The sequence below is a fragment of the Blennius ocellaris genome, assembly GCF_963422515.1.
Source record: "Blennius ocellaris genome assembly, chromosome: 9".
NCBI classification, from domain to species: Eukaryota; Metazoa; Chordata; class Actinopteri; order Blenniiformes; family Blenniidae; genus Blennius; species Blennius ocellaris.
Window position 1 is genome coordinate 391701 of NC_137658.1, and position 25530 is coordinate 417230.

At 47.8% G+C, this 25530-nt stretch overlaps 3 protein-coding genes across 3 annotated transcripts; all 3 read left to right on the forward strand.

Annotated features, from left to right (window-relative positions):
• The first annotated feature begins 12522 nt into the window (after positions 1-12522).
• Positions 12523-14354, forward strand: spmip2 (sperm microtubule inner protein 2). Its single transcript, XM_080501828.1, has 4 exons — positions 12523-12655; positions 13446-13675; positions 13933-14010; positions 14140-14354. The coding sequence occupies exons 1-4, from the start codon at positions 12532-12534 to the stop codon at positions 14152-14154; spliced, it is 447 nt and encodes a 148-aa protein (XP_080357954.1). The 5' UTR covers positions 12523-12531; the 3' UTR covers positions 14155-14354.
• Positions 14355-14808: 454 nt separating this feature from the next.
• Positions 14809-20198, forward strand: ppid (peptidylprolyl isomerase D). The gene is made up of 10 exons (XM_080502744.1): positions 14809-14947; positions 16167-16307; positions 16787-16893; positions 17039-17227; positions 18120-18242; positions 18431-18537; positions 18623-18764; positions 18860-18946; positions 19587-19629; positions 19740-20198. Exons 1-10 carry the CDS (start codon positions 14863-14865, stop codon positions 19826-19828), a joined length of 1113 nt encoding a protein of 370 aa, XP_080358870.1. The 5' UTR covers positions 14809-14862; the 3' UTR covers positions 19829-20198.
• Positions 20199-21431: 1233 nt separating this feature from the next.
• Positions 21432-24235, forward strand: LOC308134606 (uncharacterized protein; the record flags this gene model as incomplete). The annotated part of the gene is made up of 7 exons (XM_080502378.1): positions 21432-21728; positions 21826-21967; positions 22589-22793; positions 22915-23179; positions 23268-23319; positions 23819-23849; positions 23934-24235. The coding sequence occupies 7 exons, from the start codon at positions 21432-21434 to the stop codon at positions 24175-24177; spliced, it is 1236 nt and encodes a 411-aa protein (XP_080358504.1). The 3' UTR covers positions 24178-24235.
• Positions 24236-25530: the final 1295 nt, after the last annotated feature.

The following is a 25530-nucleotide window of genomic DNA, read 5'->3' on the forward strand; positions in this document are numbered from 1 at the left end:
CTGCAGAGCGGGAAACGTGAGCGGCCACAGGTTAGCGAAACCCCGAGGGAGCAATTACAAAGATAAAGTTTCAACAAGATGAGATAGAGAGCGTCGGTCTGCGCCGCTGCACACAGGAAGTGGAACAACGGCGTCTCTAATCGCCGGGACAGAAACCAGGGACAACTGTCCCGGAACCTCAGAGTCCCGCTGGAACACCAGCTGACAACCTGACGTCCAGGTTAAACAACAAACAACAACCAACAACCAACAACAACACGTCAACGTCGCCTCGGGACAAAACGGAAACTTGTCTTTACGTCCTCGTGTCGTATTTAAACGTCAGGTATCTTCATTAATCAGGCTGCGTTTTTTGTTTGTTTGTTTGTTTACGACAGCCACGAGTGGATTTTCTTTCTATGTTGACAGGAAAAGTCTCGAGTGAACAGCCGTCGATTTATTTGTTGTTCCAGAAAAGTTTAGCGTTTCCATGGCAGCGTTTTGAAAATGACGTCCGTTTACACGGAAAGGAACGACGTAAACGATGTAGTAAACATGTTGGGCCACTAGTTGTTACTAGTCACAAAAACTATTAACCTGAATTATATGAAATTTTCAGATGATTTATCATCATCCAAGGACCAATCAAATAGATTTGGGGATGATAATAAATCCCCAAAAACTGAAAAAAAAAGGTCCCATACAAAGGAGATCAGCGCCTGTTGCCATGGAGACGCTCAGTGTTTCACAGTGATGTAGAGACCTGACAGGCTAGTTAGCATCAATATTACCAAGTCACTTTATATAGACGATGGAAATAATATGAAAGAAGGAAAGAAAGAAGGAAGGAAAGGACAAAAAGAAGGAAGGAAAGGACAAAAAGAAGGAAGGAAAGGACAAAAAGAAGGAAGGAAAGGACAAAAAGAAGGAAGGAAAGGACAAAAAGAAGGAAGGAAAGGACAAAAAGAAGGAAGGAAAGGACAAAAAGAAGGAAGGAAAGGACAAAAAGAAAGAAAGAAAGAAAGAAAGAAAGAAAGAAAGAAAGAAAGAAAGAAAGAAAGAAAGAAAGAAAGAAAGAAAGAAAGAAAGAAAGAAAGAAAGAAAGAAAGAAAGAATAACAGGAGTGTGAATATGTTAAAATACGTTTTCTTTATAGTCGGAGACTGAAATTTTTAAAAATACCCTGAAGTGTAAAAACCTACCAAACGTGCAGCATTTTGCTCTTTGCTATGAACTGAACTGGATTAAAAACGTCGCTGATAAACATCTGAGAGCTTCAGCAGGTGAGTTCTGGAGCTGAATCTTTGTTTCCCAGATACTCAGGATAGAAGAACGCCGTCGCCCCGGTTGTGACCCGGTTGTGACCCGGGCGTCCGGCGGAGGTCGTCTTTAACCACCATTCTGACAAACACAGTAAACAAGCCTCAGCTGCAGGCTGAACCCCGACTCGGGGATGTGGAGAGCTCTAACGTCTCTAATCGCCGGGATTAATCAGCTCTGCAGCAGATCCTCGTCATGTCTGAGCGCCGCACCATGAGGAGGGTTCAGACGCCAGATTACTGCCCGGGTGCCACCGAGCCCGACTCCAAACTCCCTCCAACGAGTCGCTGACGACCACGAAGGGTGAAATAACCGGGACGCAGGCCTGCAGGAGATCATTTAATGTTATCCGTTTCCAAATTTGCGAAAATGTTGTTAAAAAGCGATGCTGGTCATTGAGACACGTCTCAGTTCAGCAGTTTTCCTCTTTCTCTCTTCACACAATCACCTGATTGACGCCCTTCACTACATCTCTGCTCGAACAAATCATCCTGTCAGACGGAAAATTCAGATTTTAAACACATCTCTTGCAAATAATCACATTCATTTGCATGAAGCAGGTCTTTGGCAGACAATCAGTGAAGTCAAAATGATTTCCAGCGTCTTTTACGGCACATTAATTGTGTGTTCTACACAAAGTATTTAACCCTGCCGGGTTGTGGCGTCGTAACTCCTGCTAAATATAGAGTCAACCTTGTGTTTTACGCGCCTCCGTGACGTCGCCTGAATTTCCACGCTCGCTCTGAAGCGAGGCGCTTAATGACAGCAACGGCAAGTTGCAGTTAATTCGGTGGCGCTCAAGCAAGACGCCGCCCGTCAGGAGCGTTTTATTCTCCCCGTCGGTCCGCGGCTCCGGTTACGTAAAGCTATAGAGCCGCTCGGTGGCACGAGGTCCGACCTCGGCTTCAGAAACACCCCGAGGAATGTACATTTCTTTCAATGTACATTCTATATGTGATTGAGCTGGCTGTGATGTACGGAGCGACCCTGAACGCAGCGAGGCCGTTCTTATCGGGCCTGATAACGGCGAAGGGCGACGCAGCAGCGTCAACAGTGGAGGAGCTCAGAGGTTCAGGGAGCCGCAGCCTGAAGACGTTGAAAGGAAAAGGGGAGAAATGAATAAAGAAGGTGCGAGCAGCTGATCGGAGCTGATCGGAGCGGCGCCGGAGGCCAGGGGAGGAAAACCGGAGCGACTCGCGGGCCCCGTCATGGGGTCTCCTCGATAAACATTCCAGCTTTCTTCATTACTGCCAGAGAAACAACGGAGCCGAAGCGAAGCCGGGACGCTTGTGCAACGTCTGCGAGATAAAACACCTCGGGAAGCGTCGCCGGCACCGAAACTGGGTCGAGCTGCCGACTCCAGTTTTAGTATCGCGGCGGAGAAACCTTACGTTGCCGCGTTACGCAACGAGCGCTGATGTTTGCCGCTTCGTACCGGATTGAGGGACAAAATGCCGCCTGTGAGTCGAATCCTGCTCTCGATGCACGTCTCCATTCACTCATCATCGTGGGTGAAAGAATATAAACAGATCACAATTCAAATTAACGGCACACGGGCTAGATTCTATCGCACAATCAGCGGGTAAATAGTCCAACTTGTGATTTATATTGTAATAGTTAGTGATTCCATTTTTAATCCTGAATATAATTCTGATTGTAACAGTCATTATTTGTCCAATTCTACTGGCCGACTCTAATCCTGGTCGTGACCTGAATAAAGATCGAGGTGAGGTTGAACAGTTTGTTTTGAGAAACAATACTTGTTTGTGCATGTGTCTGGAATCAACATTTATCAGGATTATTCAAGAAAAATCAATGGGAGGAAATACACCAAACCCTCCAACTGCAATAGACCGTCACAAACGGGGTTTGTGGAATAACTCCACTGTGTCATACACGTTATTTAAAACACCTTCTGGTCCACTTCGTGGAACAGAAGCTAAATGTGACGAAACACACAAGAGGTCAAACGTAAACATCGTCAATAAAGAGCGTATTGTGACAGAACTCGCGTTGACCAATCGTGTTGCGAGACGCTCCTGCACAGAACGTGAAGCGTTTCCTGCATTGGCAGTTTTTTTTACGAGCGAGAAAATACCGACCGATAAAGAAGAAAAAGCAACACGTGGAAAAATAGTTCAAAGAAGCAGCTCACACAGGAACACAACGGCGTCACAGCAGGACAGAGAAAGTCCACATTCAAACCCGGGCAGCCGAGAAGTGGAAGAACAAAACACGTACGAGCTCCTCGCTTTGTGTTTTTTGCTCCGCTGAGATTAAATGAAGCTTCGTGGGGCAGAAAACCAACCCACTTCAGTATTAATGGTGCATTTTGAACACAAACTGCTGGACGGGTCGGTTTGTTTCAAGGAGCAGAAACGAGCGGGAGAGAAAACGCTTCCAGGAATGTGAGGCTGCTGGCCTGTGGCCCGTCACATTATCAAACATTATCTCTGCACTGAACCATAAAACGGCCATAAAAGTCGTCGTCCCGCCATAAAGGGCTTAGATGTTTGATTTAAGGGGAAGCGTTTCCACCGGCGGCTCATAAAGGTGGAGCGGTTATTCTTATACGCAACTGATCAATACCTTTTATCAGACACAGCTGCGATTTACAAACACCGGCTGCAATTAAAAGCTTTTAAATGAAATGTGTGTGTGTGTGTGTGTGTGTGTGTGTGTGTGTGTGTGTGTGTGTGTGTGTGTGTGTGTGTGTGTGTGTGTGTGTGTGTGTGTGTGTCAGAGTTCTCCTGCTGTGTTTAAACAGAAACACGTCAGCGGAGCCTCGGCGGTGTGTTTAACCTCCACGCTCTACGAAAGAACAACATGTGACATCACAGCCGCTGCAAACAGCCGCCGGACAAGTATAAGGAACAACTTTGGGGTGGGGGTGAGGGGGGGGGGGGGGGGAGCTCAAGACTGGCGACTCCATTCTGCAGAAACGATACGAGGCAAAGGGCTTAAAACACAAAACAAGACGCGGCTTCATGCGGTGGAAACACAAGACGGCCTCAGATCGTCTCTTCCTGCTGGAGTCCGAGAGGCGTCCTGACGCTTTTCCTCTTCCTGACGACCGGCGGCAGGAAACCCCACGGCTCAGTCGCTTTTACAACACTTCCTCTTCACAATCTCTGCAAAAAACGCCCCTTTTTCTCGCCGGCATCCTCAAAGAAAGTTCTATCAACACGTCACTGTGAACTCGGCTCGACGCGAGGCTCCGGGGCCTGTAGTACGTCTGCCAGGCCTTTAGGGGGCGCTGTGACTCACCGAGCACGCCAAAAATGCAGAAGAAAACACAGAGAACTAAGGAATTTAGGAGTAGACTCCTGCTCTTATACTTCCTTATAACTCTAGGTTGTATAGCTCTATGCTCCTGCGCCTCGTCCAGCTGCAGCGCCACCTGGAGCTTGTAGTCCGCCATTGTTGTGGTCATCAGGGGACGTCGTGGGGAAAGGAGAGGCGGCGGTCATTTCTCTTTGCGGGCCACGCCTCCCAGCCGAGCCGGGGTTTTACAATTTCCCCACTCTGGGACTCGAGTTAAAAACAACAAAAAAACAAACATTTCCGTGCTTCTAAAACGCAGCATCGTGTGGACGATTGGCCAGAAACGGTGCGTTCTGACGTGTGACGGCCCCTGAACCACGGGAGTCACACTTTTCTACGCCAGGAGCAGGACGCCACCTCCTCCCGCGGCGCCTCAGCGACCTCCCGATCAAACGGCACGCCGCTTTTCTTTGTCGAGTTTCTTTCAGCGGCGACCGGCCGCAGTGACGCTTCAGACCCCGGAGTCGTCAGGAGAGTACTTTATTACTTCCTTCGATTATCGAAATCATGTCGTTGTTTTTTTTGTTCTTTGTTTTGTGTCCTTTTGTTTTTGCTTTTGTTACCATTGTTGTGATTGTTTTGCTTTTTGCTGTTGTTGCTCAGGCTGGTTTGATCTCGTGACAGTTGGAAAATATTTGGATTACTGCATTAAAAAAATAAAGAAAGAAAGAAATACATGTAGCACTAATAAGGGTATTGTATGTTTCTCCCCACCAAGTCTTTCTCTGTCCCGTGGAGTTTTTCCTATGTTGGGCTTTTCTATTTTCTCTATAAAAGCACATTGGAATCACTGTACTGTATTAAAAAAAAAAAAAAGGAGAGTATTTTATTTAGCGACGAGGCTGCGGGAGTTGTGACGCTCGTCCTTGCAGATCGGCGGCGAGCGGCGGGGTCGGCGCTCCGGTTTGTGGCCTTTAGCTTCGCCACCTGGCTAAACAAGAGCAGAGCGGAGTCCGGCGGCGGCGGCGGCAGCGGCGGCCATTGTTCCTCCAACCGTCCATGAAGTGAGCACTTGATACCGAGGCAACGCCACATTGAAGACCAGCTCCAGGCTTTATAGAGAGGAAATGCAACGTTTACATGCAAAATTCAAAAAGATCCTGATTTATGGAACGAGATGATTCAAGTCAACTCGTTTTATGATGACAGTAATCTCATTAATTCAACATATCATCTCCCCAACGTGTTCAGTGAATCTCTGCGTGAAGACGGAGCAGCCAACTGCACAATTTCCATTAAAAATAATAATAAAACAACAGCTTTAAGTCGTTATTTCAACCGCTGAGGCGTCACACGTTGCGGTAGGCATTTCAAGTAAAAATACATCTTTTGGTTTCACAGAAGTTTTGCGTTGCAGCGTCGTCCCTCTCCGTCATACTGAGCATGTAAAGAACCACTAGTTATGGCGGCAAACCCCCCCGCGGGGCCGCGGTGTTACTCCGAAGTGAAATAATGAGATGCAGCGAAGACGTGAGTAAACAGCAAATATAGACACACGCCGGAGTCTCTGTCCCGAGGCGGCGTGACGGAGTCGTTTTGCCATCCAGGAATCGGAGTCGTCCGTAAAAACCCCCCAAAAAAACAAACAAAAAAAAAAAGAAAAGAAAAAGCTCCCCTCAAGGACAGACGGAGGAAATGTTCTCTCAAGATCAAAACCTGCAAATACGTGATGAAATCCATCAACCTCGCGGCTCAATTACTGGCTCACTGTTGTAAAAGAAGCGGTTTTGGTGAATAATGAAGTGAAACGTGTGAGAATCAGGAAGGAAATATGGAACGAATGACAACAATGTGCTTTATATGCAGGAATGTAATTATCTGTGCTGAACGAGCCCTGAGAGCCACGTAAGGCCTCGTGTGTGTGTGTGTGTGTGTGTGTGTGTGTGTGTGTGTGTGTGTGTGTGTGTGTGTGTGTGTGTGTGTGTGTGTGTGTGTGTGTGTGTGTGTGTGTGTGTGTGTGTGTGTGTGTGTGTGTGTGTGTGTGTGTGTGTGTGTGTGTGTCAAGGAAGTGTCTGTGCTTTTTGAGCTCCAATTTCCTGGAAGCATCAATGAGGTTTTATTCTCCTCTACATTATCTTTATTTAAATGCCATCAGACTCCAGTGTAAAGAGACGAGGACCATCAGGTCTGTGGGACACTAGTGTCCAGCAAGAGGCTCTAATCCGGCCAAACCACCAAGAAAATGGTCATAAATTTAAAAGCAAACAGGATTTGATTAGATTTTTTTTTTTTTATCAACACAAACTGAGACCCGAGCTGAGATATCAGTGATGCTGCCTGGTTATTGTCACATTTTATGGACATTTCACTGCATTTTGCACTAGAAGCTTCTGTCAAAATTGACTTTATGTTGAGACTGGAGTCACTTTCAGTAGTAATTGTTCTTTAATTTGACATTTTCATCACAGCTACACTGCGCCACAACAAAGAAACACTTTAAAGTTTAAATATCAAGGTTATTATGTCAGTATTTCACCCGTCCAGACGAGTCAGGAGGAAAACGCTCATCTGGTGCCTCTAATCTGAAGTCGCCGCAGAGGAAAGTGACGGAGCCGGTCAGGTGCGGAGTTATTTAACCTGCCACGTGACGCGAAGGGTCAAACCCCACCGCCGAGAGTCTTTACAGATAAAGAAAGATCTCCTGAACCGCCGGCTAATCCAGCAGCAGCGGGAGGATAAAGGCTGTGAGCCGGAGCAGCGCTGGACGTCTCAAACTGTGTGAAACGGGTGAATAAAAAATAAAAAACTACTTGGTTTTTCCACTGCGGGCTTCCGCCCGGACACGAAATCACTTCTTTCATTATGAAACGAGTCGATTTGACGGACGTCTGCGCTCGTTTTCCTTCGTTTCAACGACTCTGCGGTGTGAATGGTTCTCATCACGACGGCTTCAGGCCTCGGACGGTTGTTTCATTTATCAGCGGCTTGTTTGCGAGGCTCAATCTGAATATTTTCTCAAGGATTCCACATTCTTCACGGCAGGTTAGGTCGGCTTCACAAACGGCTCTCCGGGTTTTAATAACGACACTAAAAAGATAAATGCTTACGGGCGAGCTGTGAAGATAAGGAAGGTGACGGATCGGAGACGAGCCAAGAATAAAAGGAACGACTGTAAGAACCCACAACTCCCGAGGTACAAACCAATCACCTGATGGCCGCGGTCGAGTTTCAACTGGAACCTTTCTGTTCAATAATGTTTGGATCTCGAGCTGGAGGGACCACCGGGGTGGGGGCACCACCGGCCCCGGAGAGTCAGGAAGCTGGAGGGACCAGTGGCCCCGGAGGGACCATTGGCCCGGGAGAGTCACCAAGCTGGAGGGACCACCGGCCCCGGAGAGTCAGGGAGCTGGAGGGACCACCGGCCCCGGAGAGTCACGGAGCTGGAGGGACCACCGGCCCCGGAGAGTCACGGAGCTGGAGGGACCACCGGCCCCGGAGAGTCACGGAACTGGAGGGACCACCGGCCCCGGAGAGTCACGGAGCTGGAGGGACCACCGGCCCCGGAGAGTCACGGAGCTGGAGGGACCACCGGCCCCGGAGAGTCACGGAGCTGGAGGGACCACCGGCCCCGGAGAGTCACGGAACTGGAGGGACCACCGGTCCCGGAGAGTTAGGGAGCTGTGGGGACCAGGGGCCCCAGAGGGACCACAAGACCCGGAGAGTTAAGGAGCTGAGGGGACCACTGGTCCAGGAGAGTCTCTGAGCTGGGGGGACCAGGGACCAGGGCCCCGGGCCGTTAACAAGCCACCAATGACACCATAATTGTTTCCTCAATGTCAGACGGGCGACAGCGGCTGTGCCAATTACAGTAGAGCCCTGGTGTAAGTGGTGGCCTATTGATCGTCCTGTGTGTGTGTGTGTGTGTGTGTGTGTGTGTGTGTGTGTGTGTGTGTGTGTGTGTGTGTGTGTGTGTGTGTGTGTGTGTGTGCAGCAGATATGAAACAATCTAATCTATACGACAAAACCGGCACAGATGAGAAGCACCACCAGGAGACCTGCAGGCGGAACCACATGAGTGACGAGGCGTCAAACTTCAACTTCTACCTTCTACAAATCTGCTCGACGCCCAGGTGAGACGGCTGCAGGTCCGGAGACCAACCAGGGTCTGCATTGAAAAGACTCATCAGCCCCTCAATGCTCAGCAAACATGAAGGAGCAGCTCAGTTTGACGATCCACATGTTTTCCCCTCACGTCCATACGCCCCTCTGGCTTACTTTTTCTATTTTCTCCTTCTGAGGAATCACCAGCAGGGCAGACGTGCACACAAGAACTTGTGATTTCCACTGCTGTCTGAGGGCTTGAAGGCCACGATCTGCAGCCCCGGGGACCCGGCGAGGAAACCCCGAAGGGCTGCAGTGTCAGTGGAAGGCCCGCAGCGGCTCACGCCAAGTGGTGCCCTCGTTCCCCAACAATGGAGGAACCCGTGGGAAGAGATCACCCGCTGTTTGGACAGGCTGGTCCGGCAGCTTGACGCCTAGATTTATACTACTACTTTTTTATTATTCTGCAAAAAAAAAAAAATAATAATAATAATAATAATGCAGCAGCGGTTCCGTCCCGGGACGTTTCCACTGGAGCTCCAACCCGAGAGGAGCGTCCGGGTCTGGACTCACTGCCGCGATAAGAAGCTTTGATTATCTGCTGATGGACGCTTAACGGGCTGTGGCTGACACACACACACACACACACGCGCGCGCACGCACACACACACACACACACCAGTTGCACTCGGACACCGAGTCCAAACTGTTGCGCTCCGGGACGCAGCAGAACCGCTCCAACGTTCCAAATCAATCACATTAAAAAAATAAAAAATAAAAAAAACCCCACTTTAAAGAAAAGAATAAAGTACTAAAAGCGTCTCCTCTGACCTGTTGCGTCCTCTCGGCCGGATTCATCATCACCGCCTGCCGAAAGCTGTTATCCACATAGGACGCCATTGTTTTGGGAGCCGCCGTCTGGAGCGCGGAGGATTCCGGAGCGTCGGGGCGGCGGCGCGGCGTCACGCCGTAAGGAGTCCCGCTATTGTCCCCTGGAAGTGTCCCGAGCTCCCGATGCTAGCTAGGTGAAGCTGGGGGAGTGCCCGGAGCCAGGCCACGGCCCGGTAACAGCCAAGACGGCGGAGGGGGAGGGAGGGGAGGGAGGGAGGGGAGGAGGGGGGGTGGTGGTGGGTGTCCGAGCCCCGGATCGCGGTGCTTCTTCCCCGCCCGGAGCGAACTTCCTCTCCGCGAAAGCGAGTCGCCAACTGTCCCCCTTGCGGGCTTTATCTCCTCGCGGGAGGGGGGGACGTCGTCGTCGTCGTCGACGCCGTGCCTCGTCTCTCCGGCATTGTAGCGGCGGGGTCGCGGGGCAGAATCGCGTCGCGGCGGTCCGGTCAGCAGCGGGCCGGCGGCCCCCCCTTTCGGGGGCGCCCCGCGCCGCGGCCGCTCGCGAAACACATTCCGACTGCGGGTTTTTTCTTTTTTCTTTTTTCTTGTTTTTTTTCCTCTTCTTTCTAGTGCGCCGAAAAGTGCAGACAGGAGCGCCGCCGCTGTGCTCTGTTGTGCGCCACCATGGTGACTGACACTCGGGATGGAACCAGCCAGCGGAAACCAGCGAACAGCCGCGGCCGCCGCTTCCGGTGCGCGCTCCACAATAAACCTTGCGGGAGCGCGCAGGCACCGGTGGGGGTGGGCGGGATCCAGGGCGCGCGCACTGCAAACTCACTGGGAACGTTCTGAAAACGAACCGCTCGACCTCACCTCGATATTTATTCAGGTGACGACCAGGACTAGAATTGGACAAATAATCATAATTATATTCTGGATCAAAAGTGGAATTACTAACTATTACAATATAAATTACAATTGATAAGATAAGATAAGATAAGATAAGCCTTTATTGATCTCACAGTGGAGAAATTGACTTGTAACATTCAGCTCTTCAGGACTCACGAGGAAAGGAAAGACAAGGAATGTGCAAACAGTTCGGTAAGAATAGAGGTATATTATATAAAATGACTATCAAATAGGACCAAAAAATAAGATAAAAATCACAAACTATAATAAAGTATAATAAGTTCTAAGGGGAGCAAAATATACAGTAAGATGAGATACAAGGAAAATAAACTATGATGGGGTGGGGGGGCAAAGTGTAGAATAAAGTACAATAAACATACTGTAGTAAAAAAATAATACCAATACAATTGTAATAGTACTGGGAGTAGAATGAGTGTCAGAAGTCAGATTAGAATTAGAATTGAATTTAGAACGAAATAGATTTGAGTGTAAATTCACTAATTATTGGATTTCACAATGACACCAGTGATGTTGGACGTTTGGGTTTAATCTGTGATTGTGGATTGATTGAATGAATATTGGTGCTGAATGCGAGCAAGTGAGAGTCTTGAGTTGGATAAAAGAGAAGAAGATGGACGATAACAGGATTTGAGAATGGCAAAAAGCAGAAGTTCAAAATGGAAATGAAAACTCAGAATTATTAAGACTGGACTAAAAGTCAAGACAACGTGTTTAAAACCAAACATACAAAGCACTGAAAACCTTTGATTTTTCCCATCAATTAGCATCAACGTCATGTAAACATGTCAGTTTGGAATAATTCTGTAAAGCATAACTATTCTGTTATATGAAACAAAACCTTTTGCACGGAGCAGATCAAAGCGTTTGAGTATAAATAGTGACTTAAGATTTTAAATGTATTGAGGCACACCTACCTAAAAAAAAACAAAACAACAACAAACATTTGCTTCTGTCGAGCTGATTTGTGGAAATGACTTTGTCTTATCTCTCCCAGCAGGTTTTTCGAGGGGTCAAAGGTCACCTTTTGAAAAACCTTCAGATGCACTTTCATCTGTTTTCCTTTGATTCCCTCCTCCTTTATCTCCATTTAGCAGGGAACAAATAGACGAATCTGCTTGTGATTGTCCTGCGGACGACAAAGTGATGAAGAAGATAAATGGATGGACGGATGGCTTTCATTGTGTGCGTCTTGTTTTGAAGGGGCCGCACTGCGTTTCCGGTCTGTGCTGCGCCAGGAGGAGGTTCGGTGGACGGAGAGCGGCCCCGTCATGGGCGAGTCCGTCCAACACAAAAGGAACGAGGCGTGCGTGAAAAAAAGCGCAAAAGTGGTGGCTTGGCGCCACCAAGTGAACTTGACGGGAATCACAGAGTCAAAGAAATAAAACCGTGACCTCGAGTTTAATGCAAGGAAACATTATGAAGAGTCGCGTGACTACAATTATGTAAATTAACCCTGCAAACTCCACACAGAGGCCTCAGCCAGATCCGAACGAGATTCTTACAAACTGGCAAAGATGAACTGAAAACATGAATAAAAAGAATAAGAACGAGAAAATGATGAAAAAATAATGGCAACGTATAAAATATATCTTTCATATGATAAGAGACAAGCAGCTAGGACTCTTGTTGCCTCACTAAAAGAGCGTTATTGGGGATATTACGCCATTTTTAGTAAATAACACGATATAATGAATAGAGTTATATAACGTGTCGACGAGCACAGAGAATATTTAGAATTAAAAATTAACCTGATAGTCGTGTTTTTGGGCTTTGGGAGGAAACTGGACTGATAAATGCAAAGAGGCTGTTTGTGTCAGATGTTTTTTTTTATTTCTGAATATTGAACTGGATCAACTTCACAGTGAAGTTCTGCTTCTAAAAGCGTCACGTCTGCAATGGAATAAAGCAAATGTGCAACGTGCAGAAAGATGTTTGTTCACCTCAGAAGTAAAAAAAAAGATGTTTGACGCCAGTTTTCTCAGCCGAGAAGTGAAAAGTGAATCTGAAAAGGAAGAGGACGTCTCCTGTTTTCAGGCTGTAACTAGGCCACGAGCCGCGGCGCCATGGCAACCGGCCTCGACCCCACGGACAGAGCGGACCGCCGGGCTCATGTTCGCACCCGGTGGTGCCCCGTTCTTCATCCCCATCCAGACGCTGCAGCGCGGGAGAGGAAGGATGCAGAGCCGGGAGGCTGCTGGAGGACGGCAGGGCGGCGGCAGGATGATTTTCACAGGTGGGACAGGAAGTGAAGCCACGACGTGAGTTCGGGTTTTGTGCTTAATATCGATCAGAGGATTCATGTCCGGGTTAATAATAAGTAGAAATGTGATGGTTCTGTCACGTGGAGGTGTTTGATGTGTGATTAAATCTGAGGACATCAGTGTTTAGAGGTGTCCTACATTAATACTGACAAAAGTATCCGCTCACCTCGCCACACCTTTGGATTCGGGTGTTCCGATCACCTCCAGGGCCACGACGGCGTCTCGCTTCGCTGATGCTCCGATATTCATCACAAACACGATCCTAACATCTGCACAGGCTGGACCGACATCATGTCGGATCCTCTGGTTTACAAACGGATGTCACTTAAATTCATATGCGTGTGAAAACAGGCGAGCAAATACTTTTGGTAAAATAGTGTACGTTAGCTGTTTTTATTCAATGCTCTTGAAATTAGGAAATAAGTAATAAGATCAAACAAGTAATTTTTTTTTACTATGTATTAATCTTGTGCATTCTTAATTCAACATTTCTAAACTAAGCAAACTGCCGAAATGACTGAAATTTAAAAGAGCCGGGAAGAAAACAAACTTCAGTGATTCATGAAAAGTTACAGGGAAAAATAACCGTTCCTATGTTTTTCCTAATGTTTTTTTTTTATTAATTCATGTCTTGTACCTCCATATAAAAAGAAACAAAACAATAAAACTCAGTCGCAGTTTCTTGCTCTGCAGTATTTTCACATGGACTAATTAAATGTGGATATTGTTTTTTTCCCCTCGCGCCGTCTGGTTCTGGAAAAGGCCCGGACGGGGTGGGAGACTACCGGCCCCGATCAGGCTATTTCCCCCGCTACATCGGGGAGGGCAGCTCCTCACCTGAGGCCACGGGTGACCTGGGGTACCTGTGGCGGGCCGCCCCCGCCGCCCCGCCGCCCCCGCCCAGGCACCGCTGTGTGGGGGAGGTGGGGTGGGGGTGGCAGCACAACCAGCTGCTGAACAGCAGGACGCTGCTCAGCAATATGCAAATCAAGGTACAGCTCCTCCACCACGACCTTCACAAAGTCACTCCGCTTGACTTTGGTAACAACAACAACAACAACAACAACAACAAAAAGAAAAAGCTGCAGATGATTCACTGTGGATGATTTCCTGCAGTCCTTAAACAATTTGCTGGAGCTCTTGGGTACAAACGTTGCGTGTTTTAAGCCACATCCACACCGACGAGCTTCTATCGGTCAGGTTTTCATGATGCACAGACTCTGGATCAGTTTGCTTCTTGTTTCCACAGAGAACCGACGTGCGAGCGGCGCTGGAGGACAGGGTCACTCAGAGGTTCCAGGACAACCCGGATCCTTCTTCACATGCAGTCAGTGTTTTCTCTGGTCTCCACTCTGATCCCTGAGAGCGTCTCCGGTTGCCACGGTGTCCAGTGTCTGTGTTGTGTTCAGTGTTACCTGCTTCCTCCATTCATAATGCAACGCCTCCACTTCTGCAGGAGGGCAGGGACTGAGAGGAATGATCCAGAACCAGAGAAGAAATCCTGCAGAATCAGAAGAGAAATCCTTCAGAACCAGAGAACAAATCCTTCAGAACCAGAGAACAAATCCTTCAGAACCAGAGAAGAAATCCTGCAGAACCAGAAGAGAAATCCTCCAGAACCAGAGAACAAATCCTCCAGAACCAGACCCTCAGAGACACAAATCCTGATCTAATCAGACACAAAATAAAAACATTTCCATTCATAACGTTCACTGTTTGCTTTTCAATCGTGTAAAGGTCGATGAAGTGGATTGTGTCGTTTCTTTGTTTTATTCATTTAAATATTTCTTTTTTCTTGTATGTTCCAAATAAAAGATTAACTAATTCATTCATTCATTCACTATGATAAATATTAAATGAAATGAGATTGAATATAATAAAATAATTCAATTCAATTCAATTGAATTGAATTGAATTGAATTAAATTAAACGTGGACACAGTTTTCTTTAAAAGATCGTTGCATTTTAATTTCTCTTGAAAAAACCCAACTTTGGATGTTTTATTAAATAACAGTGGCTCACCTGCGTTGAGGGAGGATGAAGAGGAGGAAGAGGAGGCGAAGGGGGACGATATTAGGTGGGGGACAAACACCGACGTCCGCCTCCGACACCGGATATCCGGTCGGATCCAGCTAGCTTAGCTTAGCCTCGCCAGCACGGGAGCGCGATTACCGTCAAAATGTCTCACGAAGTTCCGTCCGACAGGCCGTCCAACGCGTCCAACCCGCGCGTCTTCTTCGACGTGGCCGTGGGCGGGCAGCCAGGTGTGCACTTTGACCGTCTTCCGCCCGTTAAAACCGGGTTTTGTGAGCTTCTTTGGCGTTTAGCCACGTTAGCCGAGCATTAGCCGGGAACAGTCTATTGACTTCCAGAAACTTCCTCCCATCATCTGAGTTATAAAGCAGTAATGGGACGTAAAGTAACGTTAATATGTTTGTATTAACCGATTAATAACGTGGTGAGCCACATCTGGATGTTTGGAGGTTTAAGGTTTGGAATGAATGAAGCACGTGTGTCTGAGGTTCGTTGTACCTCTTGTGTGTGAAAACTCAACTTTAACCGATTGTTAAACATTAGTTATGATCACTTAAACTAATGCAAAGTACTAGTAATCCACCTGTGGTTAACGTGATACTTGAGTATTATCTGACTGCATTTAAGTAGCAGTCAGCTCGTTTAGTTAAGACAGGCCAGGCTTTCCATTAAACAGTAGATTTGACTTATTTTAGTAACTTTAAGTTTTGATTAAGTTGCCAAAATAGCTATAGGGAATCATTTGACTGTAATATTAAGAGGAAATACAAATAGAATGTCAAGAAAAGTCTTGTTTTTTGTTGCGTTATTGGTACTTTTATGGATTTTAAAGTGTATTACTGTTCATATTATTTTGCTCCTCTTGTTAGTGAACAATTGCGGCAATAATGCAAATTTCAGAATGTGGGACAAATAAGGATTTATCTTTTTTTTGTTTAAAAAGAGTGAAAATAGTGATAAATGAACTGGATAATACAGCTAAAACGATTAACAATTGTTTAAAGAAAAAAAAAAAGATTATATCACTGACAGCTCCAAAAATATACTCAACTGTATTTATAAAGCGCTTTAAGCAGCGGTAGCTGAGACAAAGTGCTGTAAATTGAAATAAAAAATATGAGAGGCAAAATAAAAACATTTAAAACAATCAGATGGTAAAACAATAAACAAAACATAAAAGGTTAAAACAATAAAAGAAAAACGAAGGCAGTAAAACCAGAGCAGAGTCTCACGCTGAGGTAAAAGCCAAAGAATAAAAATGGGTTTTAAGACGAGTTTTAAAAATGGGCAGTGAGGGGGCTTGTCTAACAGGGAGGGGGGGGGCAAACGTTCTAAATAAAGTTATGTAAGGGTTAAATATTGCCGCTCCAAACTGTCAGTTCCGGCCAAAGGTACCTGATGTTGTCAGGAAGTGGTCCAGACTGACCTGGACCCGTCTTCCGTCCCCAGCTGGACGCCTGGTTCTGGAGCTGTTTGCAGACGTCACGCCCAAGACGGCGGAGAACTTCCGGGCGCTCTGCACCGGAGAGAAGGGCCTCGGCAAAACCACCGGCAAACCTCTGCACTTCAAAGGATGCCCCTTCCACCGGAGTAAGTCACACTCGCTCATGCTCAGACACACTGACACTGATCACAGCACCACTGACTTAAGAGTGAAAACTTGGTTTCACTACTTTCATACTGTTATTACTTCGTCACCTCCGTCTCACCATTTTAGCTCAAGCGGTGACTTGAAGGACAAAACGTCTCCAGATTGAAAGGACAGTTTGGTTTAAAGCGTCTCGTAACTCAGAAAACTCAGTTTGTCACCAGATTTGTTGTTTGACTCTTGATTTTGTGACGACCAGTCAGACTTTACTTTACTGAAAGTCACCATATGGTCTCAATTCCACTGTGAGGCGTTTTGACTAAAGAGATGAATAAACATCAACACGTTACACAAATGAAAAGTTCCGTCTTTGTACGGATTCACAGTCGTTAAATTACTGCTTTAATTTACCGCGTTCTGAACAAAGCAGCTGCTCCGCCGGAAGGAGAGTTAAAAGGCCGTAAATGTGGTTTTTCCGCAGTCATAAAGAAGTTCATGATCCAAGGAGGCGACTTCTCAAACCAGAACGGAACTGGAGGCGAGAGCATCTACGGGGAAAAGTTTGAGGATGAAAACTTCCACTACAAGGTGATTCAACAAACCGTCGTCTCAAACTCGCGTCAGTCAAACCTCCTGTCGCAGTTTCCTTTCATCTGAATGAGGAAGAGCTTCTCGTCTGCTGCTTTTGTAAGGCGAGAAATTTGATTTGAATTTGTTTTCCTTCTGCGTGCAGCACGACAAAGTGGGGCTGCTGAGCATGGCCAACGCCGGGCCCAACACCAACGGCTCGCAGTTCTTCATCACCACCGTCGCCACGCCTCACCTGGACGGGAAGCACGTGGTGTTCGGCCAGGTGCTGCGGGGGATGGGCGTGGTGAAGATGCTGGAGGCCCTCGACACCCAGGAGGACGCCCCCGTCAAGGTAGGGCGCCCCCTCACGGGACGGCGTTTAGGATTCAGTCATTTCTAACAAAATCAGACATGGAAAATATGAAGACGGTCGTATAACGACATGATCTCAGTGAGAACGGCTCGAACTTAACCGCTTTCATAGGAAATAGTAAAATAGGACTAACAGCTTCTTTTGGAGGTTATTTCTATTTCTTCACGTGAAATCAATTTCTTTTATAACCTTACATCTTAAGTTTCACTGGAAGAGCCGGTTTCTGAAGATGAACACATTTATCTACATGCATCACAGCAATAACGGCAGCATTTCAACTGAATATCAGGAGGAGTAAACATCAAAGGTGCTTTTAACTCTGGATCGGCACTTTGATCTCATTCAGATTTCTCCTTGAATAAAAAAAGAAAGTTCTTAGTGAACAGATGAGTGAGAAAATGTCATTTTCTCCTTCAGCCAGTCCAAAAAAAAAAAGGAAAAACAGCATCAGTCCAACATGTTTAACTCTCCCGTTATAACCTGATAATTACTGAATTCGGTTTTTGTCCGTCAGACACAAGCTCCACTTCTCGATTATAAACGGCAGAGTTTTCTATTCCTAATCAATTAGTTGATCTTAATCACGTCCAGCGTGAACTGGAACAGAGATCAGCGGCTGAAGTCCTTCGTGAAGCAGCAGGAGCTGCTTTAACAGTGAAACATGAACGTGTTGTATAATACAGCTGCGAGTTTAATGGTTCAATCTGCTGTTCTGGAGGGAAAATCCAAAATCAGTCTAAAATCAAGAGGACAAAACTGGGGGGGGATCAAAGTCAACGCTCTGTCGACTTTGATGTATGGATGTAAAATCATTGCACTTGTCCAGTGGGAGCTGCCTGAGCTATAAATAATATCCCTGATGACGTTGCAGCCGTGTGTCATCGCCGACTGTGGCGAGCACAAGGACGGGGACGGCTGGGGGTCCGCGGCCAGCGACGCCACCGGAGACGCTCACCCAGACTTCCCCGAGGACGCGGATCTCGACTTTAAGGACGTGAGTGTTCCAAGAAAATGCATTTGTGGACGAAGGAGAAGAATGAAACTCGTCTCGGTTAAAACACATTTAGGTCAAAGAGAAACGTCTGCAGAAATAATACAGAGTCGGCGTTTCTGCCTCCGTACTTTGAGTTTTCCACCTCGACACTAACGGCCACTCATCTGCCGCCGTTCGTTCCGTCTCAGGTGGACCAAGTTCTGTCGGTCGCCGAGGACGTGAAGAACATCGGGAACAGCCTGTTCAAGAACCAGGACTGGAACGCGGCGGTGAACAAATACAGCAAGGCTCTCAGGTGACTGACCGGACGGCTGGACTGCCCCCTCCGCCCTCCCCCCTCGGCCCCCCCCCGCTCACCGTCCGTCCGTCGTTCCCACCAGGTACCTGGAGGCGAGCGGCGAGCTGCTGGCGGAGGAGGCGCACCAGAAGCTGGAGCCGGCCGCCCTGAGCTGCTTCCTCAACACGGCGGCCTGCAAGCTGAAGCTGCAGCTGTGGCAGGAGGCGGTGGAGAGCTGCAACGAGGTGCCGCCTCGCCTCCTCTCACCTCCTCACCGTTCACTGTGGTGCTTCTTTTTGAATGACTCGTGGATAATAAAGCTTTTCTAACCGTCTTCCAGGCTCTGGAGCTCAACCAGGCCAACACCAAAGCACTTTTCCGGCGGGCCCAGGCCTGGCAGGGCCTGAAGGAGTACAGTCAAGCCATGGTAACCACGGCAACCACTCCGCTCCTCACTTTATATATAAAACTGGCCGTCGAGACGCTCCAGACCAAGGAAATATTGATTGTTGAAAAAGGTTTCCGAGTTTTGGACACAGTGAGACCTGCTATTAAACCTGGTTGTTATTGTAAAAACTACAACTTTTCTAGATCTTTCACCGAATTTTGCACCAGAAGGTTTCATTAAAATTGGCTTCATGTTGAGTTTGGACTCATTTACTCAGTTTTTTGCTGCAATAGCCACATTTTCATCTCGTCTACTCTGCAAAGAAAAACGTTAAAGTTTATATTTCAAGGTTATTTTAGCCACTCGGGGGCCTGAATGTTGCACCGGAACTAAATTGACTTTGACGCTCCTGGTCTGAACGTTTCGAGCCACATTCAGTTGCTGGTTTAACGCCCATCAGTTAATTAGCTGAACCTCACCTGCCTCAGTCTGCAGATCCAGCAGAACCCCCCCCCCTGTTTCTGGAGCTGATGGGATGCAGAACCTCTCGTAACACCGGGGGTCTAGTTCAGAGGGAGAGCCAGGCAGTGGGATTGATCTGCGTTATTCCAGCTGTAAAGTTCCTTAATTCTGAAAAGCACTGAAGGTTTACCCAATTATTCCGTTTCTCCTCTTCCAGGCGGATCTGAAGAAAGCTCAGGAAGTAACTCCAGAAGATAAAGGTGAGAGCTTCTTCAGGTTTCTTTTACATTTTCAATATTTAACTTCATGCATCAATAACAAGTGCTATTGGATCCGCCGGCTGAGCCTCACTGAATCTCTCTGTTGGCAGCGATCAGCAACGAAATGAAGCGAGTGCAGCTGAAGATCCAGGAGGAGAAGGAGAAGGAGAAGAAGATCTACGCCAAAATGTTTGCCTGAAGCTTTCGTCCGACAGTCGTTACCGTTTAATGAAACCATCCCTCCGGGGGGGAAGCTGCACTTCCTGCACGGCATTTCATCCTGAGCGCGATGAGGAAGTGGAGTCTGACCCGTCTTGTCTTCTGTAACGGAAACCTGGTTAACACTGGCCTTCGACGTTAAGTTTGTGTGTGTGTGTGTGTGTGTCGTGTCGGTTAACGTGGGGTTTTGATACCAAGCCCTCGGGGCCACATACAGTAAACCATGTTTTTTTTAATTTATGTTTCTACAGAGGCCAATAAAGCAAAAGTTTAGTCGGATGTTCATTGATTATTGGCCGTCGATATGAAATATGTACAAGACTGTGGAAATAAAGCTTCATTTAAAGGTCCCATGTTCTACTAAATCGACTTTTCTGTGCTTTAAACGTCATAAAAATGCTATTTTGGGTTCATATACATCCCCCAAAGTGGCTTTTTCTTTCATTGATTCCCTGGAGGCGGGGCTTCTCCAGCTCTGTGCGACGTCATCACGGTGGCGCCGCGTCATCAAATTGACTCAAACGTGACACGCGGAGAAACCAAAACAAGACACGCCGAGCTGCGCGCGCAGCCTCTTCTCTGCGCGGTATCTCACCCATCATGTCCACTTGGAGAAAATGTGTCTTCGGGTGCAGGCATGTGTCCACGCTGTTCGGTTTGCCGAGAGAAGAAGCACAGCGGCGGACGTGGCGGGACTTTTTTCCCGCCGACGCGCCTCAGAAATCCGCGAAGAACGTGTTTGTGTGCGAGCGACACTTCACCAAAGACTGCTTCCAGAACTACGGCTACTTTGAAAATGGACTTACTCAGAAGCTCATCTTGAAACCTGGCGCTGTTCCCACAATAAAAGACGCTCACGAGGCGCCGGGATCTGTAAGTACTTTACTACAACTACCAAATACTCCCAAATACTACGAAATAGTCACGACAGAATGGTGAGAACACGCTCCTCAGTGGCTTTTTAGCCATAGAATATCCCCCCCCCCCGCCACCCAAACCAGGAAATCAACACCCCCATTCATGTGGAAGTTTTTAGAACTATGCTGAATTATTTAGCTGCAATAAACCAATTAATACAATGTTTTTTTTTTAATCATCGTTTAGCCTTCATTCTTTTTATATAAGCGTGTGCAGTGGCAATGCAAAATAGGCTGAGCCGCAGTCTCCGTGTCTGTGTTTCGCCTGAAGCTTCAAAACCAAACCAGTTTAAATCACTGACTTTAACTTAAATAGTTCTCTACTGCACGCTGCCATGTTTGTGTGTAGGTGAGGGGGCTGGATCAGTGCGCGCTACGGAAACCCACAAGGACAAAACAAGTTAGGGGGGGGGACCTCGAATTTGTCAAATAAAAATCGTTTTTAGCTGCAAATCTGATAAATCGATTAAATCGGGGTTTTAGTACAGAGAAAGCTTTCGGCTGTAATGTAATTTGTCTACGCGGAGCTGCCGTATGTATCTACGTGACGTCATCAGCAAGCGCCGGACCCCACCGGTCTCGTACTCAAAGACTGGTACCGACCATAGACAAATATAAACAGACAATAATATTATTTCCACGGTACCGACAAGTAAAAAAACAGACATGGCGACGAAGTTGCGTGCAAAACACGGAAGCTGCTCCGTTGTTGGCTGCATCAACGAGCACAAAAGTCTCTTTTCGCTCCCTTCGACGGAGCCGCCGAAGACCCGCTGGATCGAGTTTATTTTCGCCGGAAACGTGCCAACAAAACTGCCCAAAGTCCTGCACGCGTGTGCCCAGCACTTCGCGGAGGACTGCTTCCTCAACATGGGCCCGTACAAGGCGGGCTTCGCCACAAAGCTGCACATAAAGACCGGATCGGTACCGACCGTCCGCGACTCTCCGGTGCGGACGGGAGCTGTGAGTTATTAGGTCCTGTGTGTGTGTGTGTGTGGGGGGGGGGGGGTCATTTTCTTATGTATTCATGCATTTCATGGATAATGTTTCTCCCGATCAGGAAACGTGTCACGTGATGCACACAGCCCACATCAGCAGGGAGACGGTGTCGGTGGGAACACAGTCGGTCTGCCAGGGAGCCACCAAGTGTGCAGCAACACAGCTGAGCTTGAGCACGTTGAAGCCCCGCGTGAGAAGCAAAGGTGTGTGTGCGTGCGTGTGTGTCATGATCATATGGGGTTATATGTGTGCCAAAATTCTGAGCGAGCAATGGGGAAAATTTGAGCGTAAAAAAATTTAATTGTGCAAGCGCACTCATTAATTGAGGAAATATTTAAATTGTGCAAAGAAAAGCTTGAGATTGCGCTCAAAACTAATTTCTGCGCTCAGTTTCTCTCCGTTGCTCGCGCAGATTCTTCCTCTGCAACTCAACCTCTCAAATCTCTTCAGAGAGAATTTCTGTGATTGGTGGACAACCGTGTCTGTCACATTCGAGTTCTGCACATTTTGAGCGAGCGCACAGCAGGACTTGACTTGACGTGGAGAGATTTGAACGAGAGAGAGACGGGTTGAGCGCAGTTGAAGAATCTGCGCGAGCAACGGAGAGAAACTGAGCGCAGAAATGATTTTTGAGCGCAATCACAAGCTTTTCTTTGCACAATTTAAATATTTCCTCAATTAATGAGTGCGCTTGCACAATTAAATTTTTTGCGCGCAAATTTTCCCCATCGCTCGCTCAGAATCTTTGCCACAGATGTAACCCCCGTATGATTAGCATTAGTTCATCGGGCCTTGATCACGTCTGTTTCCTCTCTGGTCGTCAGCCACGCAGACGGGTCCCTGGAAACCTCCGCTGAAACCGACTGTCTATCTCAACCCAAAGTTCCAGCTGGTGTACATGCCTGCGACGCCCCCTGCTCCTCCACGGGACCCGAGACGCGTGGCGCCGCCTGCAGACCCAGAGGGAGACACGCCTGATGGGTTCACGTCCGAGTCTGATGACTCTTTAACGCGATCTTATCAGAGCAGGTGAGGAGCTGACGGCTCTCGACATCCATCCCACCGTTCACGTGTGTTTTATTTCAGATCTCACGTGAGGCGTCCCGGTTTTTTCTTGCCACTTAAAATTGTCTTTCGTTGCCGCCGGCAGCCAGAGGAGGTCCGGCGGCGGCGGCGACGGGGCGCTGAAGTGCGTCGTGAGCGAGAGCCGCCTCAGGGAGCTCTTCCAGACCTGCCCGGTGTGCGACTGCGCCTGCGAGGTGCGGCGGCACAAGGTCGGGGCGTGTCTGTACTTCGCTCAGCTCTGCACCCACTGCCGCTACAGCAGGAAGTGGCAGAGCGACGGGCAGTGGCGGGGCGACGGGCGGCTGGAGGCGGCTGCAGACCGCGCCGGCTCCTTCACGCTGCTGGAACAGGTATTTGTTGAATTCACGACTGAACGCCTGGGGACGGTGAGGACGCTGTGACCTTACCGTAATGTGTGTGTGTGTGTGTGTGTGTCAGAAAGACGACGCAGCAGCGGAGGACAGACTGCCGGGCTTGTACAGACGTTCAGGTGAGTAAATGACTTCTTGTTAATAAAGTAAGTCGAGTTAAACCTCTTCCCGGTGGATTAAACTCTGACGTAATGGAAAGTTGATTCTCCAGAACAGGCGAGAGGTTGGGGTTCGTCCCGACGAAACGCCGTCGCTCATATTCAAACTCACTCCCCACTGCCTGATCCAGTGTCTTAAAACATAAATCAGTTTTGTGTTCAGTATTAATGCCGGTCAGGTGGTGACCTTTATTTTTTGCACTGCTCTGTTATTTTATTTTCTATTTTCTTGTGTATATACTTATTTATTTATGTATGTCGGCACCAGGGGAGACGGCAAATTAAGAATTTCATTACACTGTGAAACCTTTTACTGTTGAAATGACAAATAAAACACCTTGAACCTTGAAGCTCGAGTGTCAATGTGACAAATCCAGCAAGACGTTTCTACAAACAAAGCAGCAGCAGAGTAGATGTTGGTCAAACCTTCTTGTATTCTCTTTTCTTGAATGATTTCCAGACATTCTGTCGTACAGCTCCACAGCGACACAGTAAGTCTCCTCTTCCTCTCACGGTTCACCTCCTTCACGTCTTTGCTTCATTTAAAAGCCCCGTACCTCCTCCTCCCCCCGTAGACTCACCCCGCAGCACGTGGTGGACGAGGACTCGGTCCTGGAGCTCACCAAGACCTGCCCGGTCTGCGGGAAGCGCTGCCGCAGCGGGAAGCGCCGGCGGGGGCCGTACCTGGTGGTCTACCAGAGCTGCTACTTCTGCCACTACCGGCGGAGGTGGGCCAGCCAGCCGGAGGCCCAGCGGCTCAGCCTGTCCAAGCCCAAGGCCGTCGCCCGGAGGAGGAGGAAGAGGAAACTCACCGACTGAAGACCTGCAGCGCCTTTGGTTCCTCTCAGGCAGGATGGTTGAAGTTTGGACCGCAGCCTTCAGGTCGTCACTGAAGAAACCTGCTGTAATGACTTCCAGACTTCCCTTCGTTTTGTAAATAAAGAGTCGCCATCTTTTCACTCCTCCTGTGTTATTACAGACGTTTCTTGGTGTTCATGTGCAGGCTGGAAAGAAGAAGAAGAAGAAACTTTATTTATAGAGCACCTTTCACAGATAAAATCACAAGGTGCTTCACAGAGGCATAAAAATAATAAAATAGTACGGACACAATAAAATAGTACGGACGGAATAAAGGTAAAACCAATCAGCCATGTCAACTAAAAGCTTGTCTGAACAGCTGTTTCCAGCTGTTTCTTAAAAGAATCCACAGATCAGCTCCACGCAGCGACAAAGGAAGGTCGTTCCACGAACTAGGAGCAGCTTCAAAGGACAAGTCTCCTCTGGTTTCAAAGTGGGTCTGTGGAACAGTGAGGAGGTTCTGGCCCGAGAAGTTAAGGTAACGACGGGGGGAGTACCAGGGGCACAACAAGTCAGACATATTTAGGAGCCTGACCGTGCAACGCTCTAAAAGTCAGAACTAAAATCTTAAAATCAATTCTAAACTTGATGGGGAGCCGGTGCAGAGGGTATAAAATAGGAGTAATGTGAGATTCGTCTGCTGGATCCTGTTAAAAGCCGCGCTGCAGCATTTTGGACCATCTGAAGTCGGGTCAAAGCAGCGAATCCAACCTGCAGGGCCATGAAGCTGCAGTAACCGGTACATTCCACTAGGTGGCCTCCAACACTCGCCTACCAATGAACCTGAAATGTCTATTTTTGGACAGTGGAATGAAACTCCACACACATTAAGTCGCTTTAAAGAAGCGAATTGAGGTTGTTTTTTTTTGGGGGGGGGGGGGGGGGGGGGGGATTAAACCAAAGTCAAACCAGTTCCGGGTTTCCACTGGAAGGGTTAGGGTTGAAAAACAAAAGTATTTGTACTTTGTGGTCTGACGCCTGCAGGAAGAGTCTCATCAGCTGAGGCCAGGAAGTCTGCAGGTTCCAGAGGCTAATGCAGTGGTTCTCAATTATTTTCTGTCACGCCCCCCCTAGAGGACAGAATTGTTTTCAGCTCCCCCCCCCCCCCCCCCCCCCCGAATTGTACTACCATTGAGAACTTGATAATTATCTGTATAAACCACTGTATGAGTTGCTGGCACCAGCATTCTGCATACAATCGCCTGATTATCAAAATAAATCTCTATGGTGTGAGGGTTTATGCACCTTGCGATGTGGTGGGAAACTTTGTAAGAGGCTAACAGGCTTTTTGTTTACTGATGCCGCGCTGACACA